This window comes from Grammomys surdaster, unplaced genomic scaffold (assembly GCF_004785775.1).
Source record: "Grammomys surdaster isolate TR1022 unplaced genomic scaffold, NIH_TR_1.0 201, whole genome shotgun sequence".
In the NCBI taxonomy this organism is placed as follows: Eukaryota; Metazoa; Chordata; class Mammalia; order Rodentia; family Muridae; genus Grammomys; species Grammomys surdaster.
This window is the reverse complement of record NW_021604646.1, coordinates 9231228-9245637: the sequence shown is the minus strand read 5'-3', so window position 1 is coordinate 9245637 and position 14410 is coordinate 9231228. Positions and strand designations below refer to the sequence as shown.

At 47.7% G+C, this 14410-nt stretch overlaps 1 protein-coding gene across 3 annotated transcripts in view; it reads left to right on the top strand.

The window, feature by feature from the left end:
- The first annotated feature begins 21 nt into the window (after positions 1–21).
- Gnao1 (G protein subunit alpha o1) overlaps positions 22–14410 on the top strand; it is a 150917-nt gene continuing 136528 nt past the window's right edge. For 2 of the 3 annotated variants that reach the window (XM_028770429.1, XM_028770428.1), the window contains exons 1-2: positions 22–875; positions 1073–1115. In XM_028770429.1, coding sequence (XP_028626262.1) covers positions 758–875; positions 1073–1115 — 161 coding nt within the window. In that variant the 5' untranslated portion in view covers positions 22–757. The remainder of the gene's footprint in view (positions 876–1072; positions 1116–14410) is intronic. The other variant, XM_028770427.1, reaches the window with a different exon arrangement.

Sequence of the window (14410 nt, the reverse complement as noted above, 5' to 3'; positions counted from 1 at the left end):
TGCCCTCCCTGCCCGCCTCTTCTCGCGCTCCCCGCTGGCCGCGGCTCCCTCGCGCTCTCCCTGTCTCCTGTCCGCTCCGCCGAGCGATGCGAGTTCTGGGCCCTGGCGACGCCGCCTCTCGCTAGAGCTCTGCACCCCCCACCCCCGGCCCGGCCCTCTGCCCAGCCCTGCCCTGCGCGCGGGGGTCGGAGAAGGCGCCGCGGACGCACCGACGGCCGAGGAGCTGCGATGCACATGCACTAGCGGCACCCCCTAACTCACTCCCTCCACACCCCGCGCCGCCGCCGCCTCCACCTTCTCCGCCTCCGCCTCCTCCTCCTCCGCCTCCGGCAGCCGCGGCAGAAGGACCCACCCTGCCCCCCACCCCACCCTCCGCCGGCTCTGGCTGCGGATCCAGCCTCGACTCCTATTTTATTTATTTTGGGTCGTGCACTAGCCTCGGTGCCTGCAACCCGCGCCTCCCGGGCCCGCGGGCGCCTCCTCTCTCGGCTCCGGAGCCCCAGATCCCGGCCACCCTCACCTCGACACCCCCAGACCCCAGCCAGCCGCCGCTAATCTTCGCCGCTGGAATCTTGATAGAGGCTGTCCTTTTGGGGGGATTCTGATCTTTCGACAATTTTGTTCCCAGCCAAGGAGAGGATATCGTGATTTTCTCCCCTTTGAGCCCAGGCTCTGCTCTGTGGGGGGGTGGGGGGCGCGCCGACCCGGGGAGTCGTGCCAGCCGAGTCGTGCGGGCTGTGGCAGGGAAGGGGCCACCATGGGATGTACTCTGAGCGCAGAGGAGAGAGCCGCCCTCGAGCGGAGCAAGGCAATTGAGAAAAACCTCAAAGAAGATGGCATCAGCGCCGCCAAAGACGTGAAATTACTCCTGCTGGGTAAGGACCTCGGGAGCCACCCCCGCCCCTCGACCCCCGGCCACAGTTCCCTACCCGACTTGCGCCCCGGGAGACCTGGTCCCGGAGTTGGCACCACCATGTGCCCAGAAGCGCCCACCCCTTGCATGCCTTGAAGCCCCCTTCCCATTTCTATGAACTGACATTCACCAGTTTTTCCCTCCTCTGTGTCCCAACAGGGGCTGGAGAATCAGGAAAAAGCACCATTGTGAAGCAGATGAAGTAAGTCCCTATGGCATTGGGATTTGTACTTTTATTAAGAATAATTTTATATTGTTTTTATTATCTTGCTCACCCATATTGCTCTCCAGGCCCGGTTTTTAATTCGTGCACACACAGAAGAAACCCGGTTTTGCTTCCCCTCCCCCTACTCCCTACGTTGGTTCTGGGTCCCCCACCCCAACTCCTGGGGTCGGTGTTTAGGGGGAGGGAATGGGAGCGCCTCTAGTTGTATGAATGACAGCGTCCGCCATATTGATCAGAACATCACACTATTGGCGTGATTATGATCATAACTCTTGCTCGTGGAGTATTTCGTGTTTCGCTGCCTCCATTTCTGTCTCTGCTTCGTTCTCTTCCCCTCCTCCTCCACCCCACCTCTCGAATCCCACTCCCCCAACCCCCTGCTGCTTGAGGCAGTGATTTTGAACTTGACTAAAACGTGGATGGGACCCAGCCCTAGCAGATTGGGGTGGAGGATCAAGTGTTTGCTGTTCATGAGTTTGGTGCTGAATTCCTGGTGGCTGTGGTTTAGACCCTCTTCCCCCCCCCCCCAAAGCGAGCAAGGGTTAGGGGAGGGGGCGTGCACTTGGGAGAAAGGGTGGGTTTCCAAGCGGATGTGATAGACACAGCCTTATCCAAGGCAGAGGTGGAAGGGGAGGCTGTTGTGGGGCTGACTGAAAGCAAGTCTAGTCTGCCCTCCAGCCCCTTTTCTCCCTGGCCCTCCATCCAGCCTTTGCTCTTCTGACATCCGCAGGTTCCTGTCACTGTGTAGCCTTTATCATTATATTTACACTGCTTAGGCCAGGCTCCCTGTAGTCTACCTTCAATGCGGATTTCAGGCCCCACTTGCCACCGCCCCCTTTCTGCCTTAGATATCAGTTTCCCCTCCTAATTAACTGGGGGTGGATTTGAGTGATGGCTGAAAATTAAAACAAAATGGGATATTCCTTCCTTTCCACATTTCCCCAATAAGGAGCCTCGCCCGTCCTTCCTCCTCTGGCTTGCTTCTTGCCCCATCCACTCCAGGGCTCCTAGTGAGCCTACAGGCAGCTTTGCCTGGGGAGGGGTGGCCGGCAGGGAACGGGTGCGTGCCTTCCGGGCCTCCTGGCCCTGTTTCCGTTGGCCTGTCAGTTCGGGACGGAGGAGTTCGTTAGGACCGTTTAGCGAGGATTCCATGTCGCTTTGCTGTGACACCTTCGTGCACACACAGCTCCTAATTAGAGGTTGCTGTGCAGTAAACAAAAATGATTATTTTTCAACTTGACAGAATAGCCGAAGTAATTGCATCCCGTAGGAAAACAATGGAAAATAAAAACCCCTTTCGAGGGAAGGTGGGTGGGAGATAAATCGTGCTTGCGATTTCAAAACCAAGAAGCAAAAATTCTTGCATGTGTAACAGGCATGACAAGCGAGTTCCAGGCGGCGCCATGATGGTAGGGAGCAGCGACTAGGAGACAGTTCCCCCTATCTGCTTAGCATGTTCTTATTTGCGTTCTAGAGCTCCCGGAGGCTTTCTTCTCACAGGCCCCTTCGGCTAGCCTCACCCTTCTGAGCCACCAGTAATTTGGCCTGGGGTTTCTCTGGGGCTTGTGCAGTCCAAATGGATGGGGAGGCGGGGCCTGGGGAATTGCTCTTTGCAACAAGGTGCATGTTGCATCTGCCTGGAGCCCTCGCGTGTCGGGAAATGCAAACCGCGCCACCTCTTTCTCCTTAGGGGCAGGTTTCAAAACTTCCCAAGTCTGTAATCCACTGTGGCAGGCTGGGAGTCCGGTAGAAGCCTCGGCCTCCTGAGCTGGGGTGAGGTTTCAGGCGTTGCAAGTGGTGGACAGCGCCCAGCCGAGGCTGGAAAAGTCGATGGGGCTGAGCTCGGCGTTGCTCGGCTCCGCTCGGCCTGGCCTGGGCGCGGGGCTCGGAGGATCTCGACAGTGTTCGGAGCACAGTCGGGGTCCAAGCGGAGAGGGCCGAGCGGCTTCGGCGGCTTCGGAAAAGCCCGAAGACATTCGGAAATCTTCGGGGAGGGGAGGGCAAAGGAGGTGGAATTGGGGGTGTGGGAGGGGATGGCAAAGAAACTTTGCATCCACCAAAGCAGCTTGCTACCTGCTCTTCCTGAACATGCCTCATAAATTAGGTTGATTTAATAAGAGGTTTAAAAATACGTATTGAGTCCCCAAAAGGGTAACTGCCTTTTTTTTATTCAAAGAAAGCTTAGCTCTCTAAGGAGAACGGTGTGCCACTTTAGAATGGAAATTCCTGATTAAGTCCTGGGGCATGAAATCTTAAAGAAAGACTGAGGAGACGTTCTGAGGAAAGTCCTATGCGTCTTACTTATACTGGGTTGCACTGAGGAAGATGGGGTGAAGTGTCCGGTGTTTGATTTGATTAAATTGGAAATCAGAATATTTTTCTCTTTTCCCGAATTTCTTCTGTTTCTATTTCCACAAGCACCTTTTCTGTGAAAACTGCCTGTCAAAACTGAGAATTTTATAATTGATTTTTTTTTGTTTCCCTTTAAGAGCAAAATGCACCAAATCTCTTTAGGAAATCAGCTAGGTTTGATCAGAAAGTCCACCAGAAATGGGTCTGAGAATGCCAACTTTACCACAAAAGACCCAGCTGACCTGCCCTCCTGAAGCATTCATGAATGGCAGTTTTTCCTATGAGCTTGGCTTGAAATAAGTCAGACCAGGGCCCCGTGCCAAGCTGGATGCAGGACTTGTTTTATTAACCACAAAATGTGAGATTGGTGTCACTGTATCCCAGTGACAGATTCTTTGGAGTCCTCACTTCCAGAGATGGGTTTTGAGATCACCACTTGAGTGAGAGTCATTTGTAGCCGGGGAAGATTGTACTTTCTGGGTGGGGCCAGCCCAGAAAGCCTTGGTAACATTTGCAGAAAGCAATTTCCTGTTTCCCTGTGCAATATGATTGGTGACAAGCCTATCAGGCCATATGTGTAAGTTAATTCAGATGCTGTGTTATTTCACCTAGGCAGATGAAATTAGACAGTACAGAAGTCTGCTGTAGGTGACACCCTGTGAGAAGCCAGGGTTTCACATGGGGATTGGACCTAGTAGCACAGCCCTTTTGGTTGAGAGGAAGAGTATTGATAACTGCATGTTATCAGATCCTTTGTCATCAGCGTTTTTAGAAAGCAAGGAGCTGCATCAGGCGGCTTGTGTCCTCGTCCAGGTTGTGGTGTGATGAGTACAAGGGGGAATCAGAATATGTCCATAGCAGCTGAGATGAAGCCATTGGGGACTGGCAGGCAGAGATGCTGCTTAGAACAGAGTGTTATTGCCCTCATCAGCCTAGGACCATTACAGAGACAGACCTTTGGGATTTTTCTGCTCAATGCAAGTCATAAGGGGACGTTTACATTAATTTTCAGAAGCCTAATTCTCAAGTCTTTAAAATCTTTCATAGTGTGTGTGTGTGTGTATGTGTACAGAGGGCAACTCCATGAAGTCTGTTTTTTTCTTCTATCTTTGTATGGATTTGGAGATCGAACTCAAATTGCCAGTCTCGTGACAAAGTGCCTTTATCCACTGAGCTATCTTGTTAGCGCTGCCTTCACCTTCATTTTTTTCCCCTCTCTCTTTTGCGTGTGTATGCATGCTTGTGAATTAGTGTTTGGAAGGTCCCTGTCATGCAATAGAAAACATTTAAGTTCTGAGACATGAACATCGATGATTGAGATAATGCAAGTATAGTTTCACATGTCCTGTGAGTAACGAGTGGTTCCTTTTCTCTACATGGCACTTTAAAGAACTTTGCTTGTGTTTAGGGGTCTGTGACCTCATCTGGGATATAACCTCATCATTTTTTTCAATAATTAGTGATGCTTTTACACAGGCTAATAAAAATTTTAAGGAGAGTATAAATTTTATTGGATTTTAGAACCCTTGCAGAGAAACATCTTAGAATTATATTTTATGATGCATAGAATCAATAGAATGTCATTTTAACTGTCTTCCCAGTTCTGAACACTGGGTGACAGATGCTTGGACATGGTACTGTAAAATGACCACTGGAGTTGCTCTGAACATTATAGTTTGCCTTGATTCAAGGTGCTAGGTTTGCTGGGGTGCTTACCTCACATTCTCTAGAGCATTAGGTTTTTGTTTTGTTTTGTTTTGTTTTACTTTGTTTTGTTTTTCAGTAAGGAGAGTTTAGAGTTTGCAAAAAGACTTGGCTTGCTACCTAGTAGACTTTACCTGTATTGGCAGAATGAAATGGAACATTCATTTCTGGAGTACAATTTTTAAAGAAATTTAAGGATTGGCCTATTGAAGATATCACTGTTCATGCAAACATCTTAGCCCTTACAATCGAGGCTGTACCTTACCACTCTGTCAGGAAAGGCAATGGTTTTGAAAGGTCATTGTCTGCCAAAAAGATCGTGGTTTCCTCCTCCCAACCGACCTTGACTTTCTAACTGGGTGTCAAGACCATTTGGTTGGCTAGAAGCCTGTGGTGCTTTCAGCATCTAGTGAGTGACAGGCATTAACAGAGGGAGAGGTGACAGCTTGCAACCATTACTTTGTGAAGATACAGCATCTGAAAGGGCATTTCCTACCCTTGCCCAAAGGTCTCTCAGTGGAGGTAGCAGTCCACTGAGGGCTACTCTTCAAGATGGTGGGCCTGTTGTTTCTGCAGTCACTTTGTTATCTGCCCTCCCTCCCCACTTCTGTCTCCTCCTGTTTATTCAAGTAGATGTATCTTTCTCACTGGAGATGATGTGAGTGCGAATAGAATATCAGATTCAGTAGCAGCAGAGGAGTCCTCCCTCGCTGGTGGATGGTGCTCTCTCCCTTCTTGCTGTTCACTGAGCTGTGAATACCAGCAGACTTTCTTGCCAGGAGAGCAGCCAGCAATCCACTAGATCTCATCAAGAATTGTCTGTGCAATTCTTGAACCTCAGTGAATTCCAAGATGGAACCTGTGTGCTTGTGGAAAAGTCTGTGGTCGTTGGATTAAGTAGGTGAAGCTTTATGCAGACTGGATAGAAATCTAGCATTTCTTCCCTCATGCTTGGGGAGCTGGATCAGTGCTCAGGTGCTGGCTTGTTTCTTTTAATGCCCAGAGCACCTAGATTCTCTTCTGCATCTTAGGAGGCCACGTCTGTTAGAGTTAGGCCAAGATCACTGGTGGTTTTCAGCTGCTTATCCTATACTATGTCAGTTAACTCTGGGGATCTGAGCAGAATAGTGCTGACTTTTCTGACATGTGCTCATGTGAATGCATTCATGTGGGTGCAGGCCCTTGATTTCCTTGTTTGCCAGAATGTGTTCAGTTAGACCAGTGGTTCTCAGCCTTCTTAAAGCTGTGACTCTTTAATGCAGTTCCTCATCTTGAGGTGACCCCCAAACCATAAAATTATTTTTATTGCTACTTCACAACTGTAATTTTGCTACTGTCATGAATCATAACGTAAATATTTTTAGAGTTAGAGGATTGTCACAGGGATCGAAGCCCACAGGTTGATAACCTCTGCGTTACTGTTATTGTAAGAGCCCACCTTAATCTGAAAGGCAACTGGCAAGCCCATGATAGGAATAATTCCAGGTTGAAAAACATTTGGGAAGGGTTACTCCCCACAACTGACACTAGCAAAGAACAACTTTTAACTCTGAAAAAAACTAATATGTGTGTGTGTGTCTGTGTCTGTGTCTGTTTCTGTGTCTGTGTGTGTGTGTGTGTTCATCCACATAACTGCATAGGCTTAAAATTAGGTGCATGTTTGTTGATTGCATTACAGAAGGCCTAAAGGTGCTCAGATGAACTATATTTCAGGAATTTGTTTAAATGTATATCCCATTTGTATTTTATCGCATCTTTCTTACTATGCCACCTAGCCCTAGGAGAAAGGACATTGTTGAACAACCAGCAGTTAGTAGATGGAGGAAGAGAAGAAACAGTGGTAGCCTGACTGCCCAGGGAAATAGATGGCTTCTTACTTAGAGAATCCAGTTGGCATGCTTCTCTGGAATAGAGAGATGTTAAGAACATGATTCTGCATCCAGGCCACAGGCCTTAAAATCTCAAGTCTACTATCAGATGTGTGAGATGAGTTATTTACCTCTTGGCATCTTTGCTTTCTTGCCTATAAGACAGGGCTGGTAATCAAAGCAACTATTTAAAGTTGGTGTAAGAATGAAATGAGTTAACATAGGAAATAGGCTTATAACCGTGCCAGGAACATAAAAGTCATTATACAAAGGTTAGTTCCGTTTTCATCCCTCTGATTGATTAGTGGGTGTTTATTTCCCTTATGCAGTTCTCTTGGAAGTATGGACTTGGCTGACCTCTGAACTGTAGAAGAGGGACAGTGGTTCACACTTTGATCAGGGCCTCTTCCCCTTGCCTACTCTGCAGCACCAGTTATATAACAAATCATGTCGTCATAACTGATGTGACATTTTTGATGGCACAGCTGCTTCAGCCCAAGAGACTGGGGTGATGTTATAAAGTGGGAAAGAGCACTGAAACTGGAGTACAGACCGGCACCCATGCTCCTGCTTGTGAGAGCAGTTTCTTGAAAGAGTTGGACCAAGTGTGCCCAAGTCCCTTAATGGTCTATAAAACCAAGAATACAGCACGCTCTCCCTGCCCACCTTGCGCTCGCTCTCTCTCGCTCTCTCTCGCTCTCTCTCTCTCTCTCCTTCCCTCCCTCCCTCCCTCCCTCCCCCTCTCCCTTTCTTTCCTCTCCCCTACTCTCTAGCATCTTGCAAAACTACACATAAAAGCATCATTATGGTTCTATCCTGAGAGTGTATGAGATACCCGTGAAAGTTCTTTTAAGGGTCATATAGCTATACAATAGAATCTAGACCATAAACCCTGACAGCCAGCAAAGTCATAGTATTGAGAAGTGTTTTGTCAAAAACATATCTAGTCAAACTTTTCATAGAGAAATGTTTCCCAAACCAAAAGGTCCTGGTAGTGTGAAACATGATATCACTGGTAGGAGAGAACCAGAGAGAAATGGTTTGTAGCTTCTAGGAGACAAAAGTGGAGACAACCCTGCCATTCACCATGGAGGGCTGTATGGACAGGAACATGTCTAGGTTCAGATACCAAAGAGCCAGGGAATCGGGAGAGGGAAGTGTGTTGTAATCTTTACTCAGTCACTGGTTGACTCCGGGCAGACCATTTAGCTCTTCTTGGCCCTGGGAGGTTTCTCTCTTACCTGGTGGATGGCTTTCGCTGTGAAATTTCTCTAGTGTCTTTTCTATCTCTAAGGTAACAGTAAATGCAAAGAGAAATCTGGAAGCTCGAAATACAGGGGGGTTAGAGGGTGGGGAGAGTGGGAGTATCTGCCACCCACAGCTTTTATCTGCTGAGCTGTCTTTAGTTCTAATATTCTTCACAGAAAAGAGGAAAAATATTGTGCTTTTCATAGCACCAAAAAAAAATTTAAGGTAAAATAAAATCCTGCAAGACTAATAGAATTTGCCCCTTGCTTTGTCAACTGTCTGAGAAGCAAGCAAAATGGAAACTGGAGGATGATATACAAGAATAAGGCTCCGTGGCCAAGGATTTACCCTGAACTCTAGGTTTGTCTTAGGTCACAGTTAGGTTTTCTGTAGAAGCTTGTTACCTGTAACTCAGGAGAGATGGCATACACTTGTAAGCTCAGAGAAACACAAGGACCACTTCGTAAGATCAGCTTGGTTTCCATAGGAACATTTAGAGCTATAGAGCAAGATTCTGTCTCAAAAGAAAAGGATGAAAGGGAGGAGGAACAGGAGAAAGAACTTAAGAATACCTTCCCTGTGCTGTAAAGTGGCCTAGGGTCATCTTTGACCCCCACCCAATGAATATCACACATTGTAAATTAATTAGATGTTGATGTGTTTATTCCTTGGTAACCTGGATGTCCCTTCTTCACCAAGACTAAAGATGATTCCTAGTTCTCACAGGCACTAGAAAACTGAGCCTAGCACCTGGTGCAAAGAAACTGCTCACAGAATGCACAGTGAAGAGAAGAACAAAAAGAAAGAAGGTGCATAGGACTGTGCCTCGTTGGTTTGAATAAGTCAGACTAAAACTGACTGCTTTTAGTGGCTGTGGATGTCCAATCTGTTACCTTCAGTTGTGGTTTCACAGCAACTCATGAGGAAATAGCATTTCTGTCCTACAGATAAGAGGCAAGGATCAGAGACGTTAAATGGTTTGCTCAAGGTCATACAAGTGAGTAAGTTAGTGACAGTCTCATTCAGACAATGATTTGCCTAATTCCAAGCCTGTCTTTTCCATTGCAACACCACAATACTTCTTAATAGGTGACTACCACCAGTATCGACAATGGGGAACTGGAATCTGGGGTCTGAAATCCATCTATAAATTGGATGTCACCGGTTTGGGCTAAGGACGGTGACTGACTGACAGATTACCATGCTATTCTTCTGAAGGTAGAAGTGCTTCTGGTTGTCCTGGTTCACATTGATTTGGATACCAGTAGTAGTTTCCTCTAGAAACCACCCAGAGAGCTCCTTTCTTTTCTATCCTGTCTTTGAGGTGTGAGCCATGCTCCCCCCCCCCCCCCGGCAGCAGAGAGAATCTGCTTCTGAAAGCGTTGGCTTTGACTCATGGACGTGCCTTAGAAAAGACTGTGGGAAGACAGGAAGGAGATACAGCCACAGACTCATCCACAAGCATGAGGTCGGGGTGTCATGCACGTAGAGAGGAAAGTCTTACTTCGTCCCTAGCCTTGAGGAACCCAGAGCTTCCTTGTAAGAGGATCTTATACTTGCTGTCTGTATGTGCAGTGTGCATCGTGAAAACAGAGGGTGGCTCTCAGGCAGAAAGGTCAGGGAAGTCAACTGAGTAAAATGGCCCATGGGACAAAACTTCAGAACAAGAGGTAGTTAGCCAGGACAAAAAGGGGAAAGCCAGCAGAGGACCACAAGATGCCAGGGATGCGGGTAACTCTCTCTCTGACTGGGGCAGTCCGTGAAAAGAATGTTACAAAACGATGGAGGAGAGGTGAGGTAGGCACCAGATCATGAAAGGTCTAACTAACATGCTGTGCTGACAATTTGATTTTATTCTGAAGATGCCAAACTGCCACCAAAAGGAAATAGAGGACAGGATCAGAGAGAGCAGACAGAAAGTCACTTGTACAGTCCAGGTGGGAAACCATTTGGAACTAAGTTAAAGCAGCTGGGGTGGGGCAGATGGGGGAGGGGGAGCAGGCAGCGAGAGGAGGGCAGGAAGAAGGCATATTTGGGCAGTGAGGTGATTAAACTTGCCTGAAGATTGGTTGAAAGATTGATTGAGGAAGAGATCAATTTTTGACAGTATTAACAAGAATGTGTCCAGGATTCCTGGTTGGGGTCTCTGATGGATGTTTATTCCCTTAGCTAAGAGGAAGAAAAAGGGAAGGTATAGGGAGAGAAAGACGACAGTGTGGGTAGTGAGTGGTATGGAAGGTGATTACCTCAGCAGGTCGAGTGATTTGGGCAGAAAGGCATGCACAAATACTCAGAGAGAGCTCCCAGAATAATAACTTCAAAAGAACAGCCTGAGTTGGAAAGGAAAAGGGACCCCAAGGCAGAACAACATCATAAAAATAAAGGCAGGGGGCACTGAGGATGACTCAGATATTGCCAGCGTGGGAGATGGTGAAGGCTGGCAAGTGTCCATTGATTGTGGCAAGTCAGTGACTTGAACAAGAACAGTTTCAGTTGCATGATGGGAAAAAAGCCAAACTGTAGTAGGAGTTAAGTGTGTGGGTCCGAGGAAAGCAGTAGGGTCATGAATGGAGACCTGCTTATCTCAGGCATCAGCCTTGGAAGGGAGGAGACTAAGGTGAGGACTGAGGTGGCGGGGTGGGGCTGAGGAGGGCCTGATTCTTAGTGTTCTCTTGGCTACCATGGAAGGGCTTGGGTTCCTAGCACAGCTGGGGGTGTGGGAGCCTCAGTGGAAGCAGAAATTAAAGGCACAGAAAAGGAGGGGGATGAGGGAAGGAGCAGAGTGCTCCCCTCCCAGTTCCCGAGGATGTACAGCGTGTGCTGGACGTGGCCACACCCTGTTTCCTGCTTCCAAGGGGCCATAGGAACTGAGAGCTGTGGAGGAGCACGAAGGAGGGGAGACCGCCACCTTCGCATTTCTGTTTCTCTCTGAAGTGAGAAAGAAAGCTGGGCTCGCTTACTGCAACTCCTTTATTCTGTTCAGACCACTTAGCCATTCACATTCCAGTACATGCAGGGTACAGCTTTATGTGCTTAGAGATTCTGTGGTGAACAGTGCAAGTTTCCAGGAAGTCAGGCAGTCTCCACATGAACGTCGCAATAACAGACTTGACTTTCTGTTGTTGTGTTGTGGTGTGGTGTGGTGTGGTGTGGTGTGGTGTGGTGTGGTGTGTTGTCTTGTTTTGGTTTTGAGTCATACTTTTGAAACAGATCTTAGGCTCTAGTCCTTACTCTCAGAAAACTGGGTCCATCATAGGAGATAACCAGAAACACGAAGCAGAAACCAGAAACAGAGGCAGCAATGGCAGGTGTAATTGGGTGGGAGCTTGGGTTGAATCAGGATGGGGCCAACTGGAGAAATGAAAGCTCAGTAGATTCCTCTTACTGGCTGCAGGCCAATAGTGGAACTGGTTGTCACTGCTACTCAAATATAGAAGTAGGCACAAGATTCAGGCTTTTCCAAAGTGAGTGACCCTAGGGTGGGCATGTGATTGAGCCAGGCCTTGAGAGTTTGGGAGACAGGAACAGAAAGAAGAGACTGATGGTCTGATGGTTGTTGTACTGCAATCTAGGAAGTTGAGAAAGCAAATCAGATCTTGCCTTTTCTTCTAACTGACTTGACAACTAGTTTTTGTTGTTGTTGTTGTTTTGATGTGGTGCTGAGGATTGAACTCAGGGCCTTTCACACCCTACTGTGCAAGTACTTCTATGGCTGAGCTATGCCCCGAGCCCTATCACAATGTATGAGCTGTGATTCTGTCCCTTATAGCCATAATCATCCAACAGCAGGGGAAGAGCTTGTAAAAAGACCTAAGGAAGAGAACTAGGTAAAGCACAGAATCAAGACCTCGTCGGGGGGAGTGGTAGGCAGTTTTGTATCTGATGAGGTTGGGTATTTCAGGGAGTATGACAAGTGACTGGAAAGGAGGAATAAGCCTGGCTTGTAGGTTCTCCTGATCATTAAGTAGAGAGGTGAAGGGAAGAGATTCTTGCAGGCAGACTAGTGTCTGGTGGGACTTAGGGCTGAGAGCATCCTTCTGGTGTGAGTCTGTGCTGAGTTTATACGAAATCTGCAGGTTGGAAAGCAGAGTAGCAAGAAGAGCCATGGCTCAGGAGAGGAAGCAGGTCAAACCGTGTGTAGGTATCTTGGGTTCTTTAGTCAGTTTCCAGAAATGCTTAGCAGTGTTTGGGAGGAACTTCTGTTCACTTAGAGAAGGGGTCTTGTCTAGAAGAACTGGGCTAGCTCAGCTACCTTCCTGGTAGGATCTTGGGAGTACATGTCATTCCCTGGGATACATATGGACAGGAGGAATCCACAAGGTGGCCGTGAGCCAGGGCACCTACCTGCATGGATCCCCATGGGAAGCTCCACCTAGAATGGGACCAAAAGGTCAGTCGCCCTGGAGGAAGTTGGGAGTGTCAGGGAGGGGATAGGCATCTGGAAGATACGAGAAATGAGGAAAGGCTACAGTGTTCTGTGACTCAAACGACTGACCTCTGAAAGAGCAGTGTCAGTGGAGGAAAGGGACAGGGGCCAAACTGAAGAAAATCTCAGTGGCAGAAAGAAATCTGGACCAAGAGTCAAAAACCTCAAGTCCCTGTGGCCCTGGAAAGTTTCCTAATTTCTCAAGGTCTCAGCATTCTGCATGTAACATTTGGAACCTGGATTGATCTGTTAAATTTCTGGTTCAGTCTTAAGATCAAAATTTAAATCCTGCTATTCAGCAAAACAGATGCTCTCCCAGTAAGGGATTTCCTCTTTCTCCCATGGCCATTTCCAGCTGACATAACAAATATAACAAAATTAACGTTTCAAGTCCCTAGTGCTAATGGAGAAAGAAACTAGGATATCAGGGGGTTGTGGACACACACACCTGTTGGTCCACATGTTCTCTCTCCCCTGAGGATGTGGAGATGTGTTTCACACTGTCGGGGTTGCCAGAAGGACCAGGTGCTGACTAGAAGACAAAGGCAAGACAACATCTGGAGTCCCTTAGTGAATTTACATGGAGAGAAGGTAGGCTTGTTGGCCTGACATGGCTGTGTAGGGAGCTCCAGCCAGGGCAGGTGTAAACGAGCCTGGGAAGTCATGTCTTAGGGGGTAGACTATCCTGAGGATGCTGATGAGCAGGGACAAGAGGCTCCTGATGTAACTTCACATTCCTCCACAGACCACCAGCCCCCATCAGTGGGGGGCATCTGGAGACAGGTGGTGGAATGACAGAAGGGAGAACTTAGTTCTAAGCCATCCTTTCTGCACTGCCTGCCCTCATGTGAAGCTATATGGCTGTTTCTTCTTTGGATGTTTCCTTAGACCTGTAGCCATCAATGGACCTAACTACTCTCTACCGTTGATACATGGGTATTTACTTAACAAATATCAGTGAAGGACCAGTTGCTTTTTGGCACTTTTTTCCCTTTCAAGAATAAGGCTCAATAGGATGGACAAACGTCTGTCATCAGGATGTTACAGCATAAAGAAAGGGATACAGGAAAGAAAGAAAGAAAGAAAGAAAGAAAGAAAGAAAGAAAGAAAGAAAGAAAGAAAGAAAGAAGGAAGGAAGGAAGGAAGGAAGGAAGGAAGGAAGGAAGGAAGGAAAGAAAGAAAGAAAGAAAGAAAGAAAGAAAGAAAATTAGGTTATTTCATAGAGTAGTGTGTGTCCCCATGGAGGAAATTGGGGTTAAATAATGGGAAATCATTAGAGAGAGAGGGATAAGAAAGCAAGCCAGAATGCAAAGGCCCTGAGGCAGGAATCAGCAGAAAGCTAAACTAATGAGGCTAGACCACTGGGATGGAGGAGTGAGGCCCAATAAAGCTAGAGGCTGACGGGGCCGCATACGGGCCTGGTAGTTGTGCAGTAGACCTTGGGTTTCATTAGGAATGCCATGGGAGGTGTGACTGTGTATTTAAAAGATCCCCGTAGGGCTGATGAGATGGCTCAGTAGCTAAAAGTATCTCCAGCCAAGTCGGAAATCCTGAGTTCAATCCCAGAACCCACATGGTGGAAGGAGAGAGCCGACTACTACTAGTAGTATATGTACACATACACTACACACACACATACACATACTACACACTATACACATACACTACACACA